At 33.5% G+C, this 23,542-nt stretch overlaps 1 protein-coding gene across 3 annotated transcripts in view; it reads right to left on the bottom strand.

Annotated features, from left to right (window-relative positions):
- Nucleotides 1-23,542, bottom strand: part of SKIC3 (SKI3 subunit of superkiller complex) — a 74,176-nt gene that overhangs the window by 4,448 nt on the left and 46,186 nt on the right. For all 3 annotated transcript variants that reach the window (XM_019727881.2, XM_019727884.2, XM_074328705.1), the window contains exons 32-42: nt 21,686-21,810; nt 20,734-20,857; nt 19,127-19,348; nt 18,284-18,356; nt 16,300-16,353; nt 16,013-16,124; nt 12,957-13,085; nt 8,748-8,869; nt 6,905-7,063; nt 5,005-5,157; nt 312-442 (exon numbers count right to left, since the gene is read on the bottom strand). In XM_019727881.2, coding sequence (XP_019583440.2) covers nt 312-442; nt 5,005-5,157; nt 6,905-7,063; nt 8,748-8,869; nt 12,957-13,085; nt 16,013-16,124; nt 16,300-16,353; nt 18,284-18,356; nt 19,127-19,348; nt 20,734-20,857; nt 21,686-21,810 — 1,404 coding nt within the window. The remainder of the gene's footprint in view (nt 1-311; nt 443-5,004; nt 5,158-6,904; nt 7,064-8,747; nt 8,870-12,956; nt 13,086-16,012; nt 16,125-16,299; nt 16,354-18,283; nt 18,357-19,126; nt 19,349-20,733; nt 20,858-21,685; nt 21,811-23,542) is intronic.

Below are 23,542 nucleotides of genomic sequence, written 5' to 3'. Positions count from 1 at the left end.
CTAGAATCTGCATTACACTATTGGCCCATTCTAAGACAATAAAGAACAAAAACTCCAAGGCCTTCCTCACTTGAAATGCCATCATGCCAAATCTCTCATATTTTCTGTATACCAAATTACTATTTTTAGATAAGTGTAAGACTTTATTTTCTTCCTTATTGGGTGGGTTACTAGAACCAGCCTTTCCAAAGTAGACACTGATATATGAATAATGACAAAGTTTGTAAAACTAATTCTAAATCTTTGCTTCCTAGAAGGATTAAAAGTGAGAAATATTTCCAAGAAAAAAAATGAACCAAGAGTCCTCACACCTTGCCCCCATTTTGCGGTTGAACTGTAACAAAGCTTGTAAAAGGACAGCTAGTGGACAAAAGCAAAGTTTCAAAGCCTCAGCTGTAGCTTCTTGAACCAAGGACGGCCAATGATCATTGGGAATGTTAGCCTGTAAAAACATAAGACAAATAGCAAATCAAAGCTTTTGACATGTTTACCTTAAAAGATTGAAGTTGAACTCTTATTTATTGAATGCCTAACTTGTCTAAGTTGCCATGTAAATGCTACAGGGAGAATAATCCTACAAAATGATTAAAATCTGATTCCTGCCCTTAAAGAGCTAGAAAACAGGGTAGACTGGGATAAAGGAGGTTCTCAAAGAGGAAACACAGCTTAAAAAACACTAAAATATTTGCTAAAAGAAAATGTACTGTTCTATTATATAGGTGAATAAAGTCTATCAGTTACTAACCCTATGGTCCACCAAATATACAAAACTCAATTTAACATGATTCTTTAACTGATAGTGATAAATATAAAGTTCTACATTTCAAAAATTATCTAAGGAGAGAGGAAAGGCTGAAATAAAATATTTTCATAAAATCCCAATATGGAAAAAAAGGTGCAAAGCAGATCAGAGATAAAGAAATCAAATCAAAGTCATACTGAAAAACTTTTTTAAGAATTTCACTTTATGGAGGAAATGTTAAGGTGTCTATACATTACTTAGATTGCAAACTTTAGTTTCTTATCATATGTACTGACTCAGAAATAACAGAGGGAAGTATTTCCTAAGAAAGAGTAACTGAAAATAAAATGGACACTCTACTGAATTATGTAAGAAGAAAAAAAATGCATTTAAAATCTTTCATTAAAAAAACTCAAATTGTAACCAAGATTTCATAATTACAGATAGCTAGAATACACATTTTAATAAAGTTAATATAATGAGTCAACACATAATCCGTCTCACATACTAAATGATAAAAAAAAAATGTTAGCGTAATAAACTCCTAGAGCAGCACAGGCAACAGTAATTTGTGTAATCAAGGAAGAGGAAGCTATAAAGATAATGAATTGAAAACAGAACAGAGGTTGTGAGACATCTTTTATAATGACAAGAGCAACGGGACCTTGGGTACAACTCATAAAAAAAAATAAGGAAACGCCCATACTAATAAAATTATTCCTAATATATTTTTAAAAACCAGGAACACAAAACTCTCACTGGTTGCTTTCATAATACACTCTCTAAATTCCTAGAACTCATCATATATTTTGTAAAGTTAGCCCAAAGATTATTATATAGGGAAAAAGTTGCTATATGTAACTGTATATTAAATAATGTGATTAGAATGCATTTATTTTATGTCTTAAAATAAATGTCTTCCCATTATGTCTTAAAAATTTATTATATGAGGGAGATCTTTCCTCTGTCCCTAATGGCAATTCAGTAGACCTCATGACTCTTACATCCATTTGCTTCTACTGATTCGTAAACACAGTCTTAATTAGAATGTCCTCTTCTTTTCAACACTTCACTCTTCATTTAAAGGTAATATGCTCCCCACTCCTCTTTCCTCAGCTCCCAGCTAGGGGATGGCTATCAGACAGCTGGTTCCTCCTCCCAACACTTGTATCTTTGCTTGCTAATTGCAGTTTCAGGCCCCTACTGAAATACCTGCAGTTTGTATTTGATTAGTGCCATTGTAAGATAATGTGGAGCTCTCTGGGCCTGACAAATATTTATAGCTCTTTTTCTCACCCAGACTTTCCTGGCTTTATCAGAGATCCCTAACTTCATGGGTAGTCTCTTCTCATAGGACCAGCTATGGAATCTGTAGGGCCCAGTGCAAAATAACAACGCCCTTTGTTCAAAAATGATTCAGCATTTCAAGACAGCGACTATAGAGCATTACATCTGGTGCGGAGCGCCCTGCACTGCACAGGACGCATGCCCATGAGGCAGTCCTGCTGACCTGAAGGTCCTCTAACCTGGGTGAGTGTACTCCATTCTGTCCCCTCTTTTCACATCCTTGAGCGATCTGGAAGCCTCTGGCTTCCTTTGTGCTGAGATCCCATCACTCCTCTATGTGGCCCTACTGGATAGGATCCAACAGAATTCCTCCCCAATCTCCTCCCACATTTGGTATTGCTCATTCCTCGAGCTACCAAACCCCAGGAGTGCTGCTGACCCCTACACTATGCTGCAGAAACTCTCCTTCAGTCCCTCCCTCTGTGGTACCCAAGCACAGACTCCTACCCACCTTTGGGATTCACCCTGCTAATCACTCTCTCCTTGAAGCACGTGGTCACTTTCCAAAACACTAGCAACTCTTTTTCCCTGTCCTCACACAGCAGGTCGAGAGCCATGGCGTCTGAGGACTGTGCCAGGCAGCTGTCCACATGCTTCTAGACATGTGCCTCCAGGCCCACAGAGGTCCCACATCAAGGCCTCCCTGTCTCTGGCAGCACTTCCTTCCTCATTTTGTGAGCATCTCTGTGTGGAAATGTGCCAGAGAGAAGATGGGGAGGCAACAACACTCTCCAAAGAAATTTCTTTACAATCTTTCTCCAACTGCACTCTTCTAATCCCTTTATAGCTTCCATACAGGTTAGTCTTCTACCTTCTTCAAAAATCTGTATCTTCCTCTAATATTGCACTTTGGAACCTGATATGTAATATCTTGGTTGAAACTTTCAGTTTAATATCCAATTCATATATTATCACCCATACAGTAGCCTCTCATAAAACAGTCTAATTTTAATATACCCCTCTTCTGCACCATGCCATCTATTTACCATAGAAATAGGGCGTCTCCTTATAATTGTTGGGTGTCAAGTCTTATAACAAGACCAAATTAAGTTAGGACAGTGCTCTAAGGTTTATGACCACATACATTTGTAAATGTTATTTCATTTGATATTCATAACAACTTTATAAGAAGGCAAAGCAGGTATTATTATCTCCACTATTACAAAAAAAAAAGTGGGCGCTATAAACAGCTTAATTGGCTAAAGTTTTCACAGGTAGTAAATAACAGAACCACAACCAAGTCTTTTATTTATTTATTTGTTCGTTTGTTTGTTTGTTTGAGTTTTTGTAAGAGTTTATTTGAGCCAAACTGCCGACACATGCCAGGAAGCAAGCTTTCAAATGTTCCAAAGCAAAGCTTAGAGAAAACACTTTTGTGGTGGTTGGGGAAAGGGGCAGGTATATATGGATATTACTAAACCGAAGCTAAATCCCACATCATTGTGCGTATTAGTTAGCATGAGTGAAGCACTGCAACAGTGCCTAGCAAGGCTAAGTACTATACATGTTTGCTATTATTGTTTTAGTCCAGGTCAGATTTAATTTCCCATCTTTAAGAACAAACAAACAAAAAAACCCCACACTACTAAGTGATATTTATTAACTAACAAATAATCAGCTAGACTGAAAGAGCACATACTTCTCCAGTTCACATTCAAGAACACGAACAGGCGCTCTGTGTGGCTTCCACAGCTCACCAGCTACCGACATCACAGACTTGTGTTAAATATAGATAGAGACTGGATAAACAAAACAAAATGTTTGGTGGCCTACAATTACCATTAACCACCATTTCTTTCCACTCAAATCACCTCAATTTGACAGCCATTATTCATTCATTCATTCATTCATTCATTCATTCATTCAAAAACCACTTAGGAGCTCTTAGGTACAAGGCAGAATGGTAAAGCAAGGATGAAAAGATGACTACACATAGCCCTTGACCTAAGGGGGTCTTAAATATCCTCTACAGTAATAGCATCAAAGCTGAAAAAAGGTCCTAATTCTTATATTTCTTTGTCAAAATGTCAAGTGAAAGAAGTAGCACTGGCAATGGATCACTATGGCAAAAGCATAAGTTAATTCAGGCCTATCTAGGATAATTTCTTCTAACCTTGTAAAATGAAAAATGACAGTTTATCTTTTAACTACAGAAGTAACATGCATATGATAACAAAAAAATTCAAACACTATCATAGGCTATGAAATGAAAAATTCTCCTTTACCATCCCTTACAGACCCCGTTATATTATCCAAAGTAACTGTCATTAAGTTTGTTTTATATTTTTTGTATCTTCCTATGTGCTTATAAGCACACACACACACACACACACACACACGTTTTTACAGATATATATTCTTAAAAATATATACCACACACACCTCCACTCAAATAAGATATCATACACACTGTTAAGCAATTTGCCTCCCCACACATCCACTTCAACATTTATCTTAAAGAGTTTTCCACACTACCATATAAGACTTTTAGATTAATATACCTAACTTCGCATCGGAAAACACGATGTCAAGTCAAAAATTGCTAGACATCCCTCCTACAGAATGTCAAATTGAACAAAGAAATGACTGAAAATGTTAATTATTGGTATCTTTGTCACATAAGAGTAGCTGGGTTAATTCTAACTTAAATTGCCAAGAAACAAAACTGTATATTCTGCCATAATTCAACTTTTAAAATTGAAATCTTTATGTTTTTTCTCCAAACACAGAATGTTTGGTTGGAGTCTATGGATTTATGTTACTCTTATGTTCATCAAGAGCCCAAATACAAAGTTTATCAGGAGACCACACTAGAAGGCGATGAAACAATAGAATATCACTATGTAGAAATCTTTCACCTGAAAGAAAAATTAAAAAATCAATTTTTCATGATCATAATTATTGCATGATCTTACCATGCAGACTTCTAATGCAAGCAGTGCTAGTCTCAACAGACTTGAGAGCTTCCCACTCCAACTGCCCTGTTGGGAAGCCACCTGTAGACTTTTTCTGTAGCACATCTCTGCAGCACCCATCATTCCTTGGGACTGATATATGTATGCCAACCACTGAAAAACAGAAAGGAAGAAGAACCCAAAAGATTTCAGTTTAACAGTCTGGTATTCTACTTCCAACAAATTCAGTAAACTTTGATGAAATTAATTTTTTCGTTTTGTGACCAAAAAACAAAAATCCCAGGTCAGGGAAGGGGTAGCATTTTTGGCCATTCTATTAGCGATAGCTTACTAGCCACCCCCAGTCTGAAGTCTTAAAAAGTCTCCCAAGATGGCAAAGATAGGAACAAAATCAAAATACAATGTGAAAACAGATAGATATACCATGTAAATACTGACCAAAAAAAAGTTTGTATAGCTGTATTAATATCCAATAAAGCAGACTTTAAGACAAAAAATATTAAGAGATAAAGCAGGCTGTTTCATAATGATGAGTCAATTCAACAGGAAGAAATAACACTATTTGTATACACCTAATAACACAGAATTTATGAAGCAAAAGTTGACAGAAATGAAAGAAAAAAACAGACAAATGCAGAATCCCAGTTGGAGATTTGAACACACCTATCTCAACAATGATAAAAGAAACAGATAAAAAATTACTAAGGATATAGAAAATGTAAATATAATTAACTAGCTTGACTTAAATGACATATTTAGAAGATACTCGACAACTGCAGAATACATATTCTTTGCAAGTTGTATGCAACATTTACCAATCTGACCATATGCTGGGTCATAACGCAAGTGTGAACAAATTTCAAAAAACTGAAATCATACAAAGTATATTCAGATTAAGTAGAATTAAACTAAAAGTCAGTAACAGAAAGATGCCTACATGTCAGAAATTTTGCAACACATTTCAAAAAAAACATGACTCAAAGAAGAAATCTGAATGGAAATTAGAAAACATTTTTAAATGAATGAAAATGAAGGCACTACATAAAACCTTGTGGGGTGCATACACTGGAGAAAAATGAAAAATTTGTGACATAAGTTTCTATCTCAAGAAGCTAGGTGAAAAAAACTAAATCCATACAAAGTAAATAATAGAGAAGAAATCAGTAACGTAAATAAAGTATAATAAAATCAAAACAAAAAGTTGGTTCTTTCAAAAGTTAATAAAATTGGTTATGTTATCAAAAAAATAGAAAAAAATTACCAACATAAGAATAAAAAAGGGAAAATCATTACAGATTTTACAAACATTGAAAAGAAGATATCATGAACAACTTTATGCCAATAAATTTGAAACCGAGATGCACTGGACAAATTCCTTGCAACTCACCAAAGCTAAATACACAGAAAATCTTAAAATCTTATGTCTATTAAAGAAATTCAATCTGCAATAAAAGAAAAATTTCCCATAAAGAAAATGCTTGGCCTGAATGGCTTCAAAGTAGCTAAGGGAAAATTACATTATTTCCCTTTTAGAAGCAGAGTTAAACACCATTATGGTAACCTTACTATAACATTTGTAACGCTTCTTTAGCTCTCATCAACCCCATGTAAAAGACAGTGTTTTCAACATTGTTTTAAATTGAGAAAATTTATAATCAACAATTAAGAAAGCTTTGAAGCATTATAGCAGATCCTAAATTAGTATTAACTTCCTTAGTTCCTCTGACCACAACACCCTTTAAATCTTGAAAACGATACATGGTGAGTTGTGTTTTTGGTTTTGTTTTGTTTTTTAAGTTTCAGGTCATGGTGAGTTTAATGGCAAGACAAATAAAAATGGAGCAGCTAATGCTATAGAATATTTTAATTCAGGACTCATGTAAGAAAAGAGAGAATTTACCTGCCAAGCTGGAACAGAGGCTGAGTTGGACATGACTGTTTTTTTCAGCTCTTCAAGTACAACATCTGGGAGAGGCTTTTGGGATTCCAAGAGTGGTTTACACTGAACTTGTCTCAAAAGTAAGATAACAGCTGGCTGGTCAGGATTACTTTTTAAATTCTAAAATGTAAACCCCAAATAGAAATATATCAAATAGGTTCTTAAATATAAAAGGCAATTAAGCTACTCTCCATGTTAAGAAACAAAAATTTTGACCTTTTCTTATTAAAAAAATAAACAACTTTGCAAGTAAATAAACAGACCCTGCACATCTTGGGAGTATCAAACTCTGTATTTAAAGAATCTTTAAAATTGGCAACGGTATTATTGTAGTTTATAAGTCATTTATTTTAGATTTAGTATGTCCCTTTGACTTGGTTTATTCTCAGGTGATATCCTAAGAACTTTAGGTTCTGAATGGAAATAGCACAACTAAGAAAATATAAAATTAGCAGTGAAGTCTAACTCTATTGGAAGAAACAATACTATGTAAACAGGAAAGAGCAATAAATTTTTTTCCTTTTTCAACCTCTTAACAAAGATATTACATGTCCCTCCTCCAAGCAAAGATTTCTTACACATTGAGAGTAGAAGAAATGACCCATTTACCTATTTCCCTAAGCTGCTATTTTATATCCTAACACACATATACATACACAAATGTATTAAAATATATATATATATAGACACACACACATATATGTGTGTGTGTGTGTGTTTATGTATCTCTTTCCACATACACATATGGAAGAAGTTAAAGAAATTTATCTAAACAAGTCCTTTTACTATTGTTTTAAATATTTCTTCCTTTATTGATTGTTCCTCACAAGCCTCTGACTAATTAGGTCATAGTCTTAAATATATTTATTTCTAAAACGTACTTGATTGTTTTTTTTCCTAAGAGATTGAAACAAAAAAATGACAAGGAAAGGTTCATAAAAGTTCCTTTATTCTGTCAGAAAGAGTGTAGCCACTGTCAATTTATGTTTACTAAACTCTCACTATATAATACTAACCTGTCCTGAACGTAGTTGGAATTTCTTAAATAAAATGGAAAATTTATTCCTATGAGAATTCGAGTACCTAAGGGATCTTCAAAAATTCATTCTTTCTCTGTCAAATTTATACTGATCTTTCAAAAAACTTCTAGAAAGACAATACAATCTCCCCGGTAAATATTTATAAACATGACATTTTCTGGAAAAGTGATGTTTAAAACTCTTCTAACTCGTTAAATTACTTCTGAGTAGGTTTATGAAACTGATTTATTCATTCAGTAAACATTTACTGGGTCCCTATTTTGTGCTAGCCAAAGTGCTAAGAATTTACTCACAGAGTCTACATTCCAGGAATGTAAAAACTACTCTGAAGGGAGTAACCAGAAAGCAAAGGAAAATACTACCTCCCTAATGGTACCAAAAAAAAAAAAAAAAAAAAGAAAAGAAAAAAGAAACAAAAATCTATTTAGAGCTTGGGTCCTGGAGTCAAACAAATGTGAGTTCAAATGGCAAGTCTATCAATTTCCAGCTGGGAGCCCCTCTCTAAGCACTAGTTTTTTCATTTGTAAAAATGGGGATGATTATAAAAATCTATGTCAATAGGATTGCTGTAAAGCTCAAACACAAACTGCTAAATGTAGTGACTGGGTAATGGTGAGTCCTCAGTAAATGTTGGCTGCTATCGTCATCATTATTAACATCCCTGCCACCATATGCTCTTTAAATAACATGCATTCTATTTTTGAAGTTATTTTCTACATACGACAAGAATCCATAAATCTCAATGCTCAATACCGTAACAATACCTTTGTGCAAAGGGCTTCAGCTTCAGATATTCTTCCTGTGTCTACTAGACCAGTGACAGCTTGGGAGAGAGACCACTTTTCAAGAGACACGTTGTAATTTTCAAGAAATCCTTTGTCTTGAACTATAAATAAAAACCATCAATGTTACTTTCTTCTGCAATTTATAATGTGTTTGCAGAGGAGTAATTAGTTGCTACGTAATAAGTATTACAATAAGATATATGCATAAAACTTACATGTGTCACTGGAATACCACAGACTATCCTGACATGAGACAGGTTTCTGAAAAGTTTCATGGTAGGATTATTTGTGGTTGAATAACTTAAGACCTATATACTTGTGACTTGTATGAAAAATCATTACATCTACAGTAAAAGTGAAAATAAGTCATTGAAAAATTTAAAGATTTACTGCAATCTAATGACACAAAATAAACTGCTCATATGCACATATTCAAACTGTACAGTTTGATGAGCTTTGGCATAAGTATAAATCTATGAGCCATCACCACAATCAAGATAATGAACATACTCATCATTAAGTCTCCTCCTGCCCCTTTGTAATCACTTCTGTCCCCAGTCTACATCCCCTCCTCTTATCCTATGTCTCCAAGCAACCACTAATTGTTTTTAGTCAAAATAGATCAATTTGAATTTTCTAAAATTTCTTATAAATGGAAGCATAAAGTGTAAACTCTTTGGCATCTTTCACAATTGTTAACATGGTAAGAGACATTCATTTTCAAATGTCAAAGCAGGCTTGCATTCCTAGGATAAACTGCACTTGATTATGATGTATTATCATCTTTTTCTAGGAGTTTTCTTTGTGGGAAGATTTTTCACTATAAACTCAGTGCCTTTAATAGATACAAAGCTATTCAGTTTATTTCTTAAGTAAGCTTTGTTGTCTTTAAGGAATTTGTAAATTTCAACTAAGTTGCCAAATTTAATGGCATAAACTTATTCGTAAGCCTTTTAATAGCTATAGTGATGTACCCGGATCCATTTCTGACATTTGTTGCCTTCCCCCCCCATGACTGGCTAGAGGTTTATTAATCGTATTGATCTTCTCAAAGAATTTTCACTTTTGTTGATTCTGTTTTCTATTTTATTGATCTCTACTCTTTATTATTTCTCTTTTGTCTGCTTTGGGTTTAATTTCCTTTCCCTTTTTGTAGTTTCTTAAGGTAGATGCGAGGTCATTGATTGAGGCTTTTCTTATTTTCCATTGTAGACACTGAAGGCTATAAATTTCCCTATTAACCGTGCTTTAATAGCACTGTAGAATTCTGTTATGTTGTTTATTTTCATTCAATTCAAATATTTTGTAATTTCCCTTCTGATTTATTCTTTGACCCGGAGTTTTTAGAAGTAGGGTAATTAATTTCCAAATACTGGGGTATTTCCAGATATTTTCGTTACTGGTTTCTAATTTAATTTCATTGTATTAAGATAACATATGTTGTATGATCTGAATCCTTTTAAATTTAAACCTGTTTTATGGCCCATAATATATTTGGGCGAATGTCCTGTGTGCACTTGACAATAGCACGCATCCTGCTGTGGGTGGGAGTCCTACAAACGCCCATTAGGTCAAGATAGTTGGCAGTGTTGCTCAAGTCTTTATTACATCGTTACTGATTTTGCTGTCCAATTGTTCTATCAACTAATCGAAGAGGGTTGAAACCTCTAACTATAACTGTGGATTTGTCTACCTTTCCTTTCAGTTCTATAAGGTTTTGCTCCATGCATTTTTTTTCTACCTATTTTATTATTAAATACAATGCACATTTTGTGTCTTTGGAAGCTTTGTTAATCAGTGCCTAAATGTTTATTCCAGGCATACCTCAGAGATATTGCGGGTTCAGGTATAGATCACTGCAATAAAATGAGTCACACTAATTTTTTGTTTTCTCAGTGTATATAAAAGTTATGTTTATACTACACTGTAGTGTATTAAGTGTGCAATAGCATTATCCTGATGATGCCAAAAAAATGTATACACATTTTAAGAGCTGTTCGCTACGTATTACTTTTCGAAATTGAATTGAATTACAGTAACAATGTGTAGTATGACATTCGCTCAAAAGATAGTGTTAATCAAATGAATGCTAGCGTCACCATGCAACAGGCAGGACATTCAAAGAAAATGGTGAAAGCACAGTTGTCATTGGAGGAGCGCAAGACCATCTTGAAGTGGTATTTGAAATTCGAGAATGTTGTGGAAGTACAACAACAATTGGAGGCGTGAATATGCAACAGAACGTCCAACTCACCAAACAATTGCACACATTCATGATAACTTTGAAATGCATGGTACTGTGTGAAGAAATTGAAACAGCATGCGCAGCAATACAAGTAGACACTTTGCTCAACGTTGCTCAGGCAGTAGCTCACCATAATCAGAAATGTCTGGATGCTGATGGTAATCACTTTGAGCACCTCTGGTATTTGCAGAAGTGAAACATGAATTGTATTCATCCTTTATTATCAGTATATATTGAGTATTACAATTTTAATACAATTTTTTTGTATCTTAAAATGTGTATACATTTTTTTTTGGCACCCTCTGTATGTAAAAAACAATGTATATACCTTAATCAAAAAATATTTTATTGCTAAAAATGCTAATCATCTGAGCCTTCAGTAAGTTGTAATCTTTTTGCTGGTGGACGGTCTTGCCTGGATATCGATGGCTACTGACTGATCAGAGTGGTGGTTGCTAAAGGCTGGGGTGGATGTGGCAATTTCTTAAAATAAGACAAAAATGAAATTTGCCGCATCAATTGACTCTTCCTTTCACTTGAACATTTAGAGGCCATTGTAACGTTATTGCTGTGTCAGGGAATAGGAAGGCCCAAGGAGAGGGAGAGAGAGAGGGAGAGAGATGGAAAACTCATGGGTTGGTGGTGTGTCAGAACACATACAACAATTACTAATTAAGTTTGCCATCTTATAGGGGTGTGGCTTGTGGTGCCCCAAAACAATTAGTAATAGCAAAGATCATAGATCACCGTAACAAATACAATAATGAAAAAGGTGGAAATATTGTGAGAATTATCAAAATATGACACAGAGACACGAAGTGAGCAAATACTGTCAGAAAAATCGTGCTCACAGACTTGTTCAATGCAGGGTTCCCACAAATCTTCAATTTGTTAAGAATGCAACGTCTGCAAAGTGCTATAAAGCAAAGCGCACTAAAATGAGGTATGCCTATATTGTTATTATGTCCTCTTGATGAATTGATTCCATTGTGAAATGACCCTCCTTATCACTGCAATATTCTTTGGTCTGAAATCTTACTTGTCTGAAATCAACATGGCCACTCTAGCTTTCTTTTGATTAGTTTTGGCATTGTATATCTTTTTCCATCCTTTTACTTTTTCGGCTTTTTTGCTTTGTATTTAAATATACATTTATATTTTGTCTGTATGTTTCTTTTAGGCAGTATAGTTGGCTCTTGCTTTTTTATCCAATCTGAAAAATCTCTGTCTTTTAAATGGGGTATTTAGACCATTAACATTTAACTTGATTATTGATATGGTTGGGTTGAACTCTAACATGTTGTTCTTGTTTTCTATTTGCCTTATATAGTCTTTGTTCCCTTTTCCTCTTCTGTTATATGTCATTCTAACTTAACTACTTTGGTGGCTTATTAGCTACCAATGTATTTTTTTACTGTATTCATCTTTAACCTGTCACAACCTACCTGTAAGTAATAATATACCACTTCACTTACAATATAAAAATTTTACAACAGAATACTTTTATTTTCCCCTCCTGGCCTTTGTGCTATTGTTGTCATATGTGCTTTAAATGGTCAATTACATTTTAAAGAGATTTCTATCATGTGCCATTTGTGGATCTGTTTCTACTGATTGATTTTTCTCCTCATTATGAGTGGTATGTTTCTGCTTCTTTGCAAGTCTATTAAGTTTTAACTGTATATCAGACATTGTGCATTTTATTAATTCCTTGTTGAATGCTGGATGTTTTTGTTTTCCTATAATGTTCTTGAGCTTTGTTCTGTAAGCAGTTAAACTTCTCGGAAATGATTTGATCTTTTCAAGGCTTGTTTTTAAACTTTGTTAAATGAGACCATAACAGCCTTTAGTGAAGGGTTGCTTGTTCCCACTATGTTTTGACACTATCCTTCTGAGTCCTTCACCCTGAATTTATCATGTATAAAATGCTTTTTAAAACTTACTTGAAGCAGAAACAGCAGATAACAGTGCCAAGTATAAGTCCATCCTCTTTGGCTGAGTGTTGTTCACTAGAGCTATTCTGTCATCAGCATGACAGGCTGCCATTAGTGCAGCCCAGACAGCAGGATCACCTAAGCATAGGAAATACAGTTAAAGGCTTGCTAATATCACAATGTCGCTGAAAAACGACCAAAAATGGGGGCGTTTGCAAATACCAAAAGAAAAAAAATTAAGCTCTTCTTCCATAGCTGGTTCGCTCAGTTGCCTAGATTATTGTGCTACTGTGGAAAGGTCAATTATATTCACTTTCATGCAGGACAAGTGTCAAACAGACACTCACGTCATTATTCAGCCCGTTTTAAAAGCTCACTAACAGGAAAAGCAAGATAACACAATTTCCCAGTTCTTAAGAAAAGTTTGAGCCAAACGAAAAGCTCAGGACAACTGCATTTCACCTGTGTTCTAAGAGCCTCGCACCACAGTCACTTTATCATTCCAAGTGAAACAATTATATTAATATATATCTTTTCCTTCCTTCCTTCCCACCTTAGTAGCAGCTTCAGGGGTAGGAGAGAAGTCTGACAGCCGTAAACTGAGGAGGTAATAATAGAAAGAGAATAAGAGTATAGACTCTTCTTTTTAAGAAATTTAGTTGTCAATTGAAAAAGCTACAAGAGCATTTCGAACTTAGAACGTTTTTAAAACTTGTTTGCTCTTTTATTTTTTTATCTTTCATTTTTTTTAAATTTTATAAATAATATTTTGCTGTTCGTGTGAATGGTTAATATTTTAGTCCTGCTCTTGAAACACAAATGGATAATTTTAAAGTTCCACAAGGGGGTGCTAGTTAACAATATAATCATTTAAACATACTTTTTAGCTTTAGTTTTATATTTTTTCTTATATAACTGCCTATCTAATATATCTCCTATCAAATGTCTAAAATATATATCTATTTCATTTACAGATCATCAGTGTCACTGCTAATAGTACAAGAATCATTAGAAATATTATGCAGATAAAAGTTTTACAAAAATTTAAATACATACTTCTATAATACAAAATAATTTCCCCAGATTATGACTACCTTATTTAAAATAACGTAAGTCATAATCAAATTTGAGAATAAGAAAATGGGGACCATTACCTAGAATTTATGACAGGATCTGATTACTATATAGGGAAAGGCATGTGACTGAGTCTTAGATCTGGGCATTAGGTCTAACAATGCCACTAATTCACAGTGGCAGCTTTTCCTTTGAGACTCATTTTTCTATAAAATAAGGCAAATGATCCAGATGATGGCTCCAGTGCTATCAGGTCTAAAATCCTATAATTCCAACTGAGATAGACTCAATTTCTGAATATTGACTTACTCCTAAGATTAAGTAAACAACCCCTCTAGGGTCTTAGGATATTCTATTGTTCAGATTTTGGGAGGGGAATGGACATTATCTGGCAGCAATTTCTTCTGTGACAATTCAAAAGAATTGCTGTTTTCATTAACTCTTCCATAGATAATCAGCAACTCAAATTCCCTATGAAACAAAGTGATAACGTAAATATATATATATTATATATATAGTATACACACATATGTACTATATATATATATATATATATATTATATATATAGTATATACACATATGTACTATATATATATATATACCCATAAGTATATATACATATAAGTATATATACATATAAACTACAAACCTACACAATTTTAAATAGTTTGTTAAACATGTCTCTTAATATAACAGTAACACTAATCTAGCAGAAATTAGATTTCTTTCCATTTAATTCTAAATTATTGGGGTTATGTTTAAATTTCGGAAAATATTCCTTGGAGTACCATCTATCAAAACTCTACTTTGTTCGACTAAAGATCTACAAGGACTTGTCCAAAGACGTCTGAAACGGGCACTCATCTTCATCACTCAGTCCCTGTTTGAAGCATCTTGTATGATGACCCTGCTTCCTTGAGTATGTATTATTCCTCCAGATAACACTGGAAAATCAGAAAACATCACTAACAAGGACCTTATCTGGGAAATCTCACCTTTCTATAGTTTATGCCACTTAACACAATCAAATGCTAACAGATCTTGTTATCTTTCTGATTCTACAGTAAGAATTCTTGAGAGCAATTCTAATACCTGCTTGAGAACACCTCCAAAAATCAGAACTTAGTCAACGTATAACACAGACAAACCCAAATGTTTGGGGTCTCTTTTTGTTCTGTTTCAAACATAAAAGAAAGATAACAACAGGATATTGGTCAGTTCACTTATTTTATAAAATAATCTCTGAAATGTTAGATATTTTGCCATTTAGTTAGGACATTCACAATTTATTGTGAAGATAACACTGAACTTGTTCTTTGTACAATTTGTTTCCCAATAGTCCTTGGCCAAAATCAATAGCATTCCGATCTAACTAATGTTTGAAGTGGTTCAATGCTATATTTTAAATTAAAAATAATATTTTGCAAAAATATGCCTCATCCCCCTGCACTGCTAGCCATTCTAGTTCTCTAAGGCATTCCTCCAGTGGTACTGGAGGCAGCTGATGCAGTCAGTCCATACGCAGTCCATAGCACGCGTATGACACAGCTGGTTAGAAATAAGAAGAGCCAGCTCAGGTAAGGCCAGCACCTTGGCATTTCTAACTGTTACCACAGAATACATAGCTCCACTCTTCACAGAGCTAACTACACACACAAATGACTAAATAATTTAGCAGCTATAGTTAAACCTCATTAAACCACACTGATGGAAAATGCAAATAAAGCGACTTCTTGAAAATACATAATTCAGCTTAAGTTATGAATAATAAAGTATCTCTAAGCAGCTATTCCTTTTAGACGGCTTTAATAATTGATTATCTCTTAATTATCAGTAGCCAAATGTAGATAATCAAATAATATGCAAAATCTTAAAACGCTTTCTTAAAAGTCCCTGTCTTATTTCACAAAAATATAAATTTTGCTCCTATAAGTTACAAATGAAAGGTGAATAGAATCCCAATGAATGAAATAGATTATGTTATATCCACCTGGAGAAAGAAGAGCTGCCTTCTGAATGGTCTTCAGTGCAGTATTTTTTTCATCTTCTGCTGAACTGCTTCCCATAGCCAACTGATTTACTGCAGTGTACAGTAATGCCTTCTACACAAGAAAGAAGGATGTTAACCAATTCTCTTTATTAACTCCCTTCAAAGTGACTAAAAGTAGTGCTGTATTAGACATGATGTGACCCCTAAGCCTAGGAAGAAAAATTATTCTCTCATCAATAATAATATTTAAGAAGTAGACCATCTCCTTTGTACTGGGACAAACTAACCTTTCCATGATTTGAGTCCAGAATACGAGCCACATTTCCTGCTACTGCACCTCCCTATAATAGAAAATAATTATTTAAATAAATGCATAAACTTTCACAAAACAGTAAAAATTAAGACTAATAAATTCTTTCCATTTAATTATTTGAAAAGTTCATTTTCATCAAATGCACAACTTCTAAACTCTTTAAGTATCAATTTACAATTACTGCTTTATAAAGACCAGCTTAATATCTTTATGAAAGAAAATCTCTTCTACTATGATCATTTCAACTCTACTATTTTAAAATACTCATTAAAGGTCCAAAAGTTACATGATTTTACAGTGGTACCAAACAAATGCGCATATTTTCTAACAATATAAAAGACTGTGAAAGAAAGACAAATAAAAAGAGAGACCACAAAACTTATTGTACCATAACTAACATGTTTTTTTACTCCACGAAAATACAGCATTTTAAAAATGTCTGTAGTCCCTAGTAAAATGAATAACTAATGTTCAGAGCACCAGGAAGCTCATAAGTGCTTCAATAATCAACTCAATACTAAAGATGAGAAAAACATATGAAGTATCATAGTTTTCATAAAGTCAATTTGAAATCTGTAATTTTTAAAAATTGAATTTGACATTTTACCTGGAAAAGAAAGTGAATTATAAGAATGGTTTCAATTTAAATCAGAAGTATACTATACTCTTCATTTTATATCAGAAGTGCATCATAAATATTTTCAAAACCGTATTTAGCATGTAAAGAATGACTGTTGGGATTAAATGACAAACTATGTAAAAATGCCTAGCATAGCAGCTGGCACATACTAAGAACTTCATTCCAGTGTTCAATACTAATGGCCTCTTGGGTTCTTTGAACCAACCCATCCACTAAAAGGGAAAACTGGAACCCAGACAGGTAGTGAGCAGGGAAGCCACTTCTGCCATTTGCAGATCCTAAGAAACTTATTTTTCATTTTAAAGGACTTGTGGGCTGGTGGGACAGAAATTCAGCCCAGGGCTCACACAAGGAGGGGGGTATATAGGAAACCAATATCAAAGTAAGCTGAGACTCCATGGGGCTATGCCTTCAGGTTAATGGTAAATCAGAAGTAAACCAGATTTCAAATGGCCTTAAAATCCAGACACAGAGTAGTAAATAGCCTGTTTGGTCCAGAAACCTCAAGCTCTAAATTTTGTTTAAGGCAGTTCCAGATTGGTGGATCTCCCAAGCACCTGGCAATTTCTTTCCATAGAAAAGGAACCTTAATCCTAGGCCTCAAATTATTTCCATAAATAATTTTCAAGTATACACAATCAGGTAAACAAACAAAGGCTGAAAAGCAGTAGGAATATCAAAAACAGATCCACACAGACTTCAGATATTGGAATTTTTAGATGTAGTAAGTGTTCAAAACATAATAGCTACTATCGTTACGTCTAACAACTAGTTAAACTATGAAAGGTCATATTAACCATAGAAGTTAACAAAATACCTTATAGACTTCTGAAAATATCTGGCTATTCTGAATTAAAATATAGTATACTCGCATAGTCCCTTATATAGAACATTAATGACTCAATGTTTAGATTTACATTTTTAAACATTAGTAGTGTTCTATTTCTTGTTTACTTATCTTTAAAGAGCTTTTAGATAAAATTATCTTTTGGGATTCAAAAACACATTAACTAATTCTTACTAAATAGCAACATTATAAGCATAATATTATCACATAGTCATTAACATAATCTGTACATGTTCAAAATAATCCACCTACTTTGTATCTTCCATAACGCCTAGAACAGTACAAGGATACATGCAAGAAACTCAGTGTACTACTTATTGAATGACTAATGGAAAATTTGGTTAAATAACAGAACTCTCTCGCTGTGTAACTTAATTTTTTTCCAGAATGATAACGCTAATACTTTAAAATTATACTATTTACCACGTCACAAGTTATTTTACCTTTTTGAAGAATTTAGAATATACTCACCTTTGCATTTTGTTGAGCATACTGAGCAACCACTCGGGACAACAGAGACCAAAGAGCAGGGTCAGCTGGGTTACTAGAGATCAAAAGCAGAGGGCTCAGAGGTAGGAGTTTGCTTTGACCACAAAAGGTACAAGCAACCAACATTTCCCTTGGTACCTAAGTTTGGAATCTTTTAGACACTTAAAACAAGTTCATATTAATTGTCCATGTGTGGTGGAAAGTGTCTAAATATTTAGAAAACACATTTTATATCTCCTATATACACCAACAGTCCTTATAAAAATAAGAAAAAAAAATCAAGAAAGCGATGATTACACAGCCATGAGATCTAATTAAAGTTAAGGAAATTTAATATTTTGTGTTCAAAGAAAACATAAAGAGATAAGAACTATGGAAGGAAAACAAACTACTGATATAACACTTTACTACTGAAAATAAATAACCATTGTTGCTAGAGATAACAATTACCTATTTTCCAAATTTTGAAGACATTAATGAATGTTTGAGAGCCCAAAAAATTCCTAAAACCATCAAACTGGGCATTATCAGATAAACTGACAATATCACCAATTTGAGAATCAGTAAGGGCTTTCATACCAAAACAAGGTCTGGAAGGACAAAATTTCTATTCTCTATCTCTTAACGACAGAATTTTTTTTTTAAATCTTTATAGATGAAACAATATGTATAGTCAGTTACCTTGGTCTTATGGATAATTTCATAAAACTACATTTTGGTTTCCAAATGTATATGCTTGCCACCTCATTTTATGTTCTTAATAAGATCCAAATATCAAAGACAACCACATCAGAACAATTAGACCTCGAGTTCATAAGAATTTACCTGTGAACAGCTTTAGATACTTGTCTCTGCACTGCCACACTGCAGCCTTGCAACGCATAAATCGCTGAAGTCAGAAGGCACCTCTGATAATCACTGTCTTTCTGTTTGATGTGCTTCAGTAACTCGTTAAGCGCTGCTTTTGACAGCTTAACATCCTGTATTGCCAATCCTAGAGCACAAAGGGCTTGAAGGCTCTCTGTGGTTGGTTCCTTTAAGATAGAGCTGTAAATACATTTTTAATTGCCTATTAGCCATGAATACAGTAGTAGTCTGTAACTATTAAACCATATTTAACATTTAATAGAAAAGGCAATTTAGTTAAAGATTCACCAAACTAAGCCCATTTTTAAGATAAAGGTAACAACAAATTCCTTGGTTTCTAGGGATGACATGTTTTCCTACATGTCTGAAAGTTAAAAGTACCAATCAATGGCCTTTCATAGAGCAGCAATAGCCAAATTTCTTTTATGGTCATTAGGTCTGAGCTTTAGAAACAAATATAAACCAGCCTCTTTGGGTCTCAGTTCTTGGTGAATAATTTTGCTAAAATGTTTAGTTTCAATAAAATTCAAGAAGTTATAAATAAAATAAAATCCTCAATGTGAGAGCTGACTTTTATTGTTCTCAGAAAGCTTTGTCCTATTGCTCTTTGATACTGAAACCAGCCCTTTATATAATAAGTACAAATTATATCTATATCCACTATATTCCAAGTGAGTACTTTTATAATCAAAGGAGAATTTAAATTTTGTATGTAAACAAGCTGCTTCCTTTTTCTTTCCTTTAACTGTGAAATCAGACTTAGCCTTACGGAAGTAAAAGTCAATAATGTTTAGAAATCCTTAATTTAAATGAAGAAAACCTTAGCTCTCTACAAAATTAACACTTCCAATACTAATTATAAATGCTGTACCATAACAAAACAAAGGAACTTTCAAAAACTTTTTGAACAAAGTTCATTAAAATATAACAGAAATATTTATAACCATAAAATGTCAAATGCCTACCACTATATCTTTCTACATTTTTTTAGAAGAGGAAAACAAACTCTTTAGAATTTAATTTTGCCAAATAGACCTAAAATCATGACTTTTTCTGGGCAGCTCAAGAGTTAACAGCTTACTTAAAGAATGCATAGTCACTCCTTTTACAATAAGGGTTAAAAGATGTAGGAGTCCAAATATGGAAGTATGTCCATTAGAGACAGTCATTTCTGTCACTACAAATAACTGCACTATAAATTGGTACAACTAAAAGAGCAAATAGTATAAATTCCAATACTGACAGCAAAAGAAGAAATTCCAATTTGTGCCTTGGTTCAACAGGGAAAAAAAACAAAACTATCTACTCTAATACTTATTAATATACAAAACCTAAATTACTACTGAAATAACTGCATCCCATTAAGATAACATATGCTGAATGCCCAGGACCTGCATGTTGTCTGTTATCATGTGCTAGGGATCTTAATGTGGTTATTTAACATCATAAATTTTTGCTCACCAAAAAGTTCCTAAAACATTAAGAACTTCATTTTACATTGCTCCAAATTTGAACCCAATACGTAAGCCCTTCGTCATGTTAAGTTTGATGTCAACTCTACATACCATTTAAATAGCAGTGTCTTCGCTATATCCACTTTTCCTTGTTTATACTCTGTTATTGCCAGAGCTGTCAAGATATGGGCTTTGTCTTGCTCTGATTCCACAATAGACAAGGCTCTCTCATAGGCTGTAATATAGGGTTGGAAACAAAAGAAAACAATATAAAAGCAATTGTGATTGACAAACTATAGGATTTTTCCATTCCTAATTCTATAGCTCAAAATGATCTAAAAAAAAAAAAAAAATCCATTTTGTTGTTCCCGTTTTCAAGCAGATGGAATAAAAAATTTATAATAATCTAACTTTGTTTAGGTGTTCCAAGGTGATTCCATGGATATCACGAAGATTATGTGACATTCCCCAATTTATATCTTCAGAATCTCAAGGAAGACCTGAGTCACTACCTGCAAAATAAGTAAAGGCTTGCAGCCACCGAGATGGCACCAAAATTCCCATGTGCAAACCAGTAACTGCAACAACCAGCAGATACTTACAATGAGCAGCACACATATAGGTTGGGCCCATATATGTGAAAATGCACTCCATCAGCATTTTTGGAGAAACCAAAGTATACTATTACTAACAATGGTTGAGGTCTTCATTTATCAAAATTTACATTTAAGCACTGTAGAGTAGGAAAAGACTTGCTTTCAAATGCTAACTTATATGTCATCCATAAGGCATCTTGGCCCTCAGTTTCCTTATCTTAATAATGAAGATAAAACTCAGCTCATAGCACTGTTATAAGAACTAGTCAACATAATAACGTACTAAACAATGAAACAGATAAAAGTACCTACTATCATTCCTGACTCCTAGTCAGATTTTAATAAACACTGCAACCCCTACCCCCATCTCAATATTACATCTTTCTTTATGTAAGGTCATCATGATCAAATTCTACTCAGCCCTGGAAAAGTAAGATGTGTCCTTCAGCTGCAAGCAGCTTACTCACCTTTGCTGCTCTCTGTATACAGACCCTTCATAAATAAAGCCAATGCCAAACCTATGATGTCTTCTAACTCTTCAAGGGGTGTTGATTTAAAAGCCTGGATAGCTTTATCACATTCACCAATGGCACTAAGAAGCAAAACATAATTTACTGTTAATATCAAAAACAATTTTGGCCTATATCATCAAATATAGAGCTATTATTATACTACATTTCTTGTAATAACAACTTCATCTATCAGTGTGAAAGGTGTAGAAAAGACTTAAAATAGAAGGCACATCATTTATTTCACATAGGATATACTAAGAGGATTTAACTTCACACTTTGCTTCTTTTAAATTACATGTGAAAATGACCAGTTCTGCTAAATTGCAAACTGGTTTTTTTTGACAAACATAAAATCCCAAGTGATAAAAATAATTTCAAGTTGACTTTTATATAGCACGACAATTGTTTAAAGCTTAATACATTAGTTAAATATTAACCCCTATAAATAAGGTTTTAGCATTTTTGATGAGCTTAACAAGTCATAAAATATCCAGTCAGGATCAAACCTAGCCTTCAAGTAAACTGTTTATCTGCACGTCCATTTTTTTTGAAGGGCATATAGACACACTAATATTTCACACACAAAAGTATACATTATCTTTCTGTATTTAATAGGAAAAGTAAAAATTGTTATATATGATACTAAAGTATCATTCTTTTAATAACAGAAAAATAACTTGTTCTACTTATTTAAAAATGAAGAGAAGTAGTTGTATAAGCTCAGCTGCCATCAGCTGGAATAGAAACACTACATCTTTGATATTCTTATTTGGTATCTATCACTATAATTAGAAGCTGTTTCTATATTTAATGTGTCATTGGAAACATTTTCATAAAATCTTTTTAATCTTTGCTTCTAAAATTCATTTTCTAATGGTGAAAGAATTTAAAAATAAACTCAAATTTTGGTAGATATTTTGATAAACGGAAGAGAACTACCTTAGATTGTTTGTGGATAAATACATAAGTTTTTTTTTTTTAATGAACCCTATCTTCAAACGTAGAATGGTATTAGAGAAGGGCGCAAGAGAGTTGCAACTTTATCTGTAATTTTTTCACTGGAAAAGAAACCTGAAACCAATTGACAGTTTTTTGGTTTTTTTTCAGTTGACAGAATTTTAAGATCTGTTATATTTGAGCGGTGAATATTCATTAAATTATGCTTTATACTCTATTACTTACCGCATCTTTACGTGTTTAATATATTTCAAAACAAAAACAAAAGAAAAACAGATGACCTATTTTCAATGGGAGGTATAAATTTACCTCAAAGATATTTGCCTTATATGAAACATCAAAACTAATGAGAACAGGTTCTTTATTTCATGTAATTTTTTTTTTACATATCTATCTTTTGCTTCAACAAAATCTTGAACTGACGGAGCTCTATAAACTCCTAAACACAACAGTTTAAGAGAACTGAAAGGAGAAGCAGTCAGAACAATATAATTTTCCTGTCTATGAATATAATTCAATGACACGGCTATAAAAGAAAAAACTGCTACCTCCGATCTCTACTATGTAGCTCCTTAAAAGATGCAGGCACTAATCATAAAAGATCAAACTATCGTTCTAATAATGTGTTTCAAACTGGACCATTCAATTCTGGGGCAGCTCTCAGCTTGAGGAATGTCTCCTTGGCTTGAGCCAAAACATTCTTTGCATAACACTTCTATTCTCTGGTCCTAGTTCTATCCTCTACAATAATTGCATTGGTTTAAAAAAATTTTTTTTTAATCTTTTTTGAAGTCAGAAGTCTTTGAGAATCTGAAGGAAGCTATATGGCTCCCTCTCCACCCCTAAAATGCACAT

This window comes from Rhinolophus sinicus, linkage group LG03 (genome assembly GCF_036562045.2).
Source record: "Rhinolophus sinicus isolate RSC01 linkage group LG03, ASM3656204v1, whole genome shotgun sequence".
NCBI classification, from domain to species: Eukaryota; Metazoa; Chordata; class Mammalia; order Chiroptera; family Rhinolophidae; genus Rhinolophus; species Rhinolophus sinicus.
The sequence above is the reverse complement of the archived record's forward strand: the minus strand, read 5'-3'. Positions and strand labels throughout refer to the sequence as shown.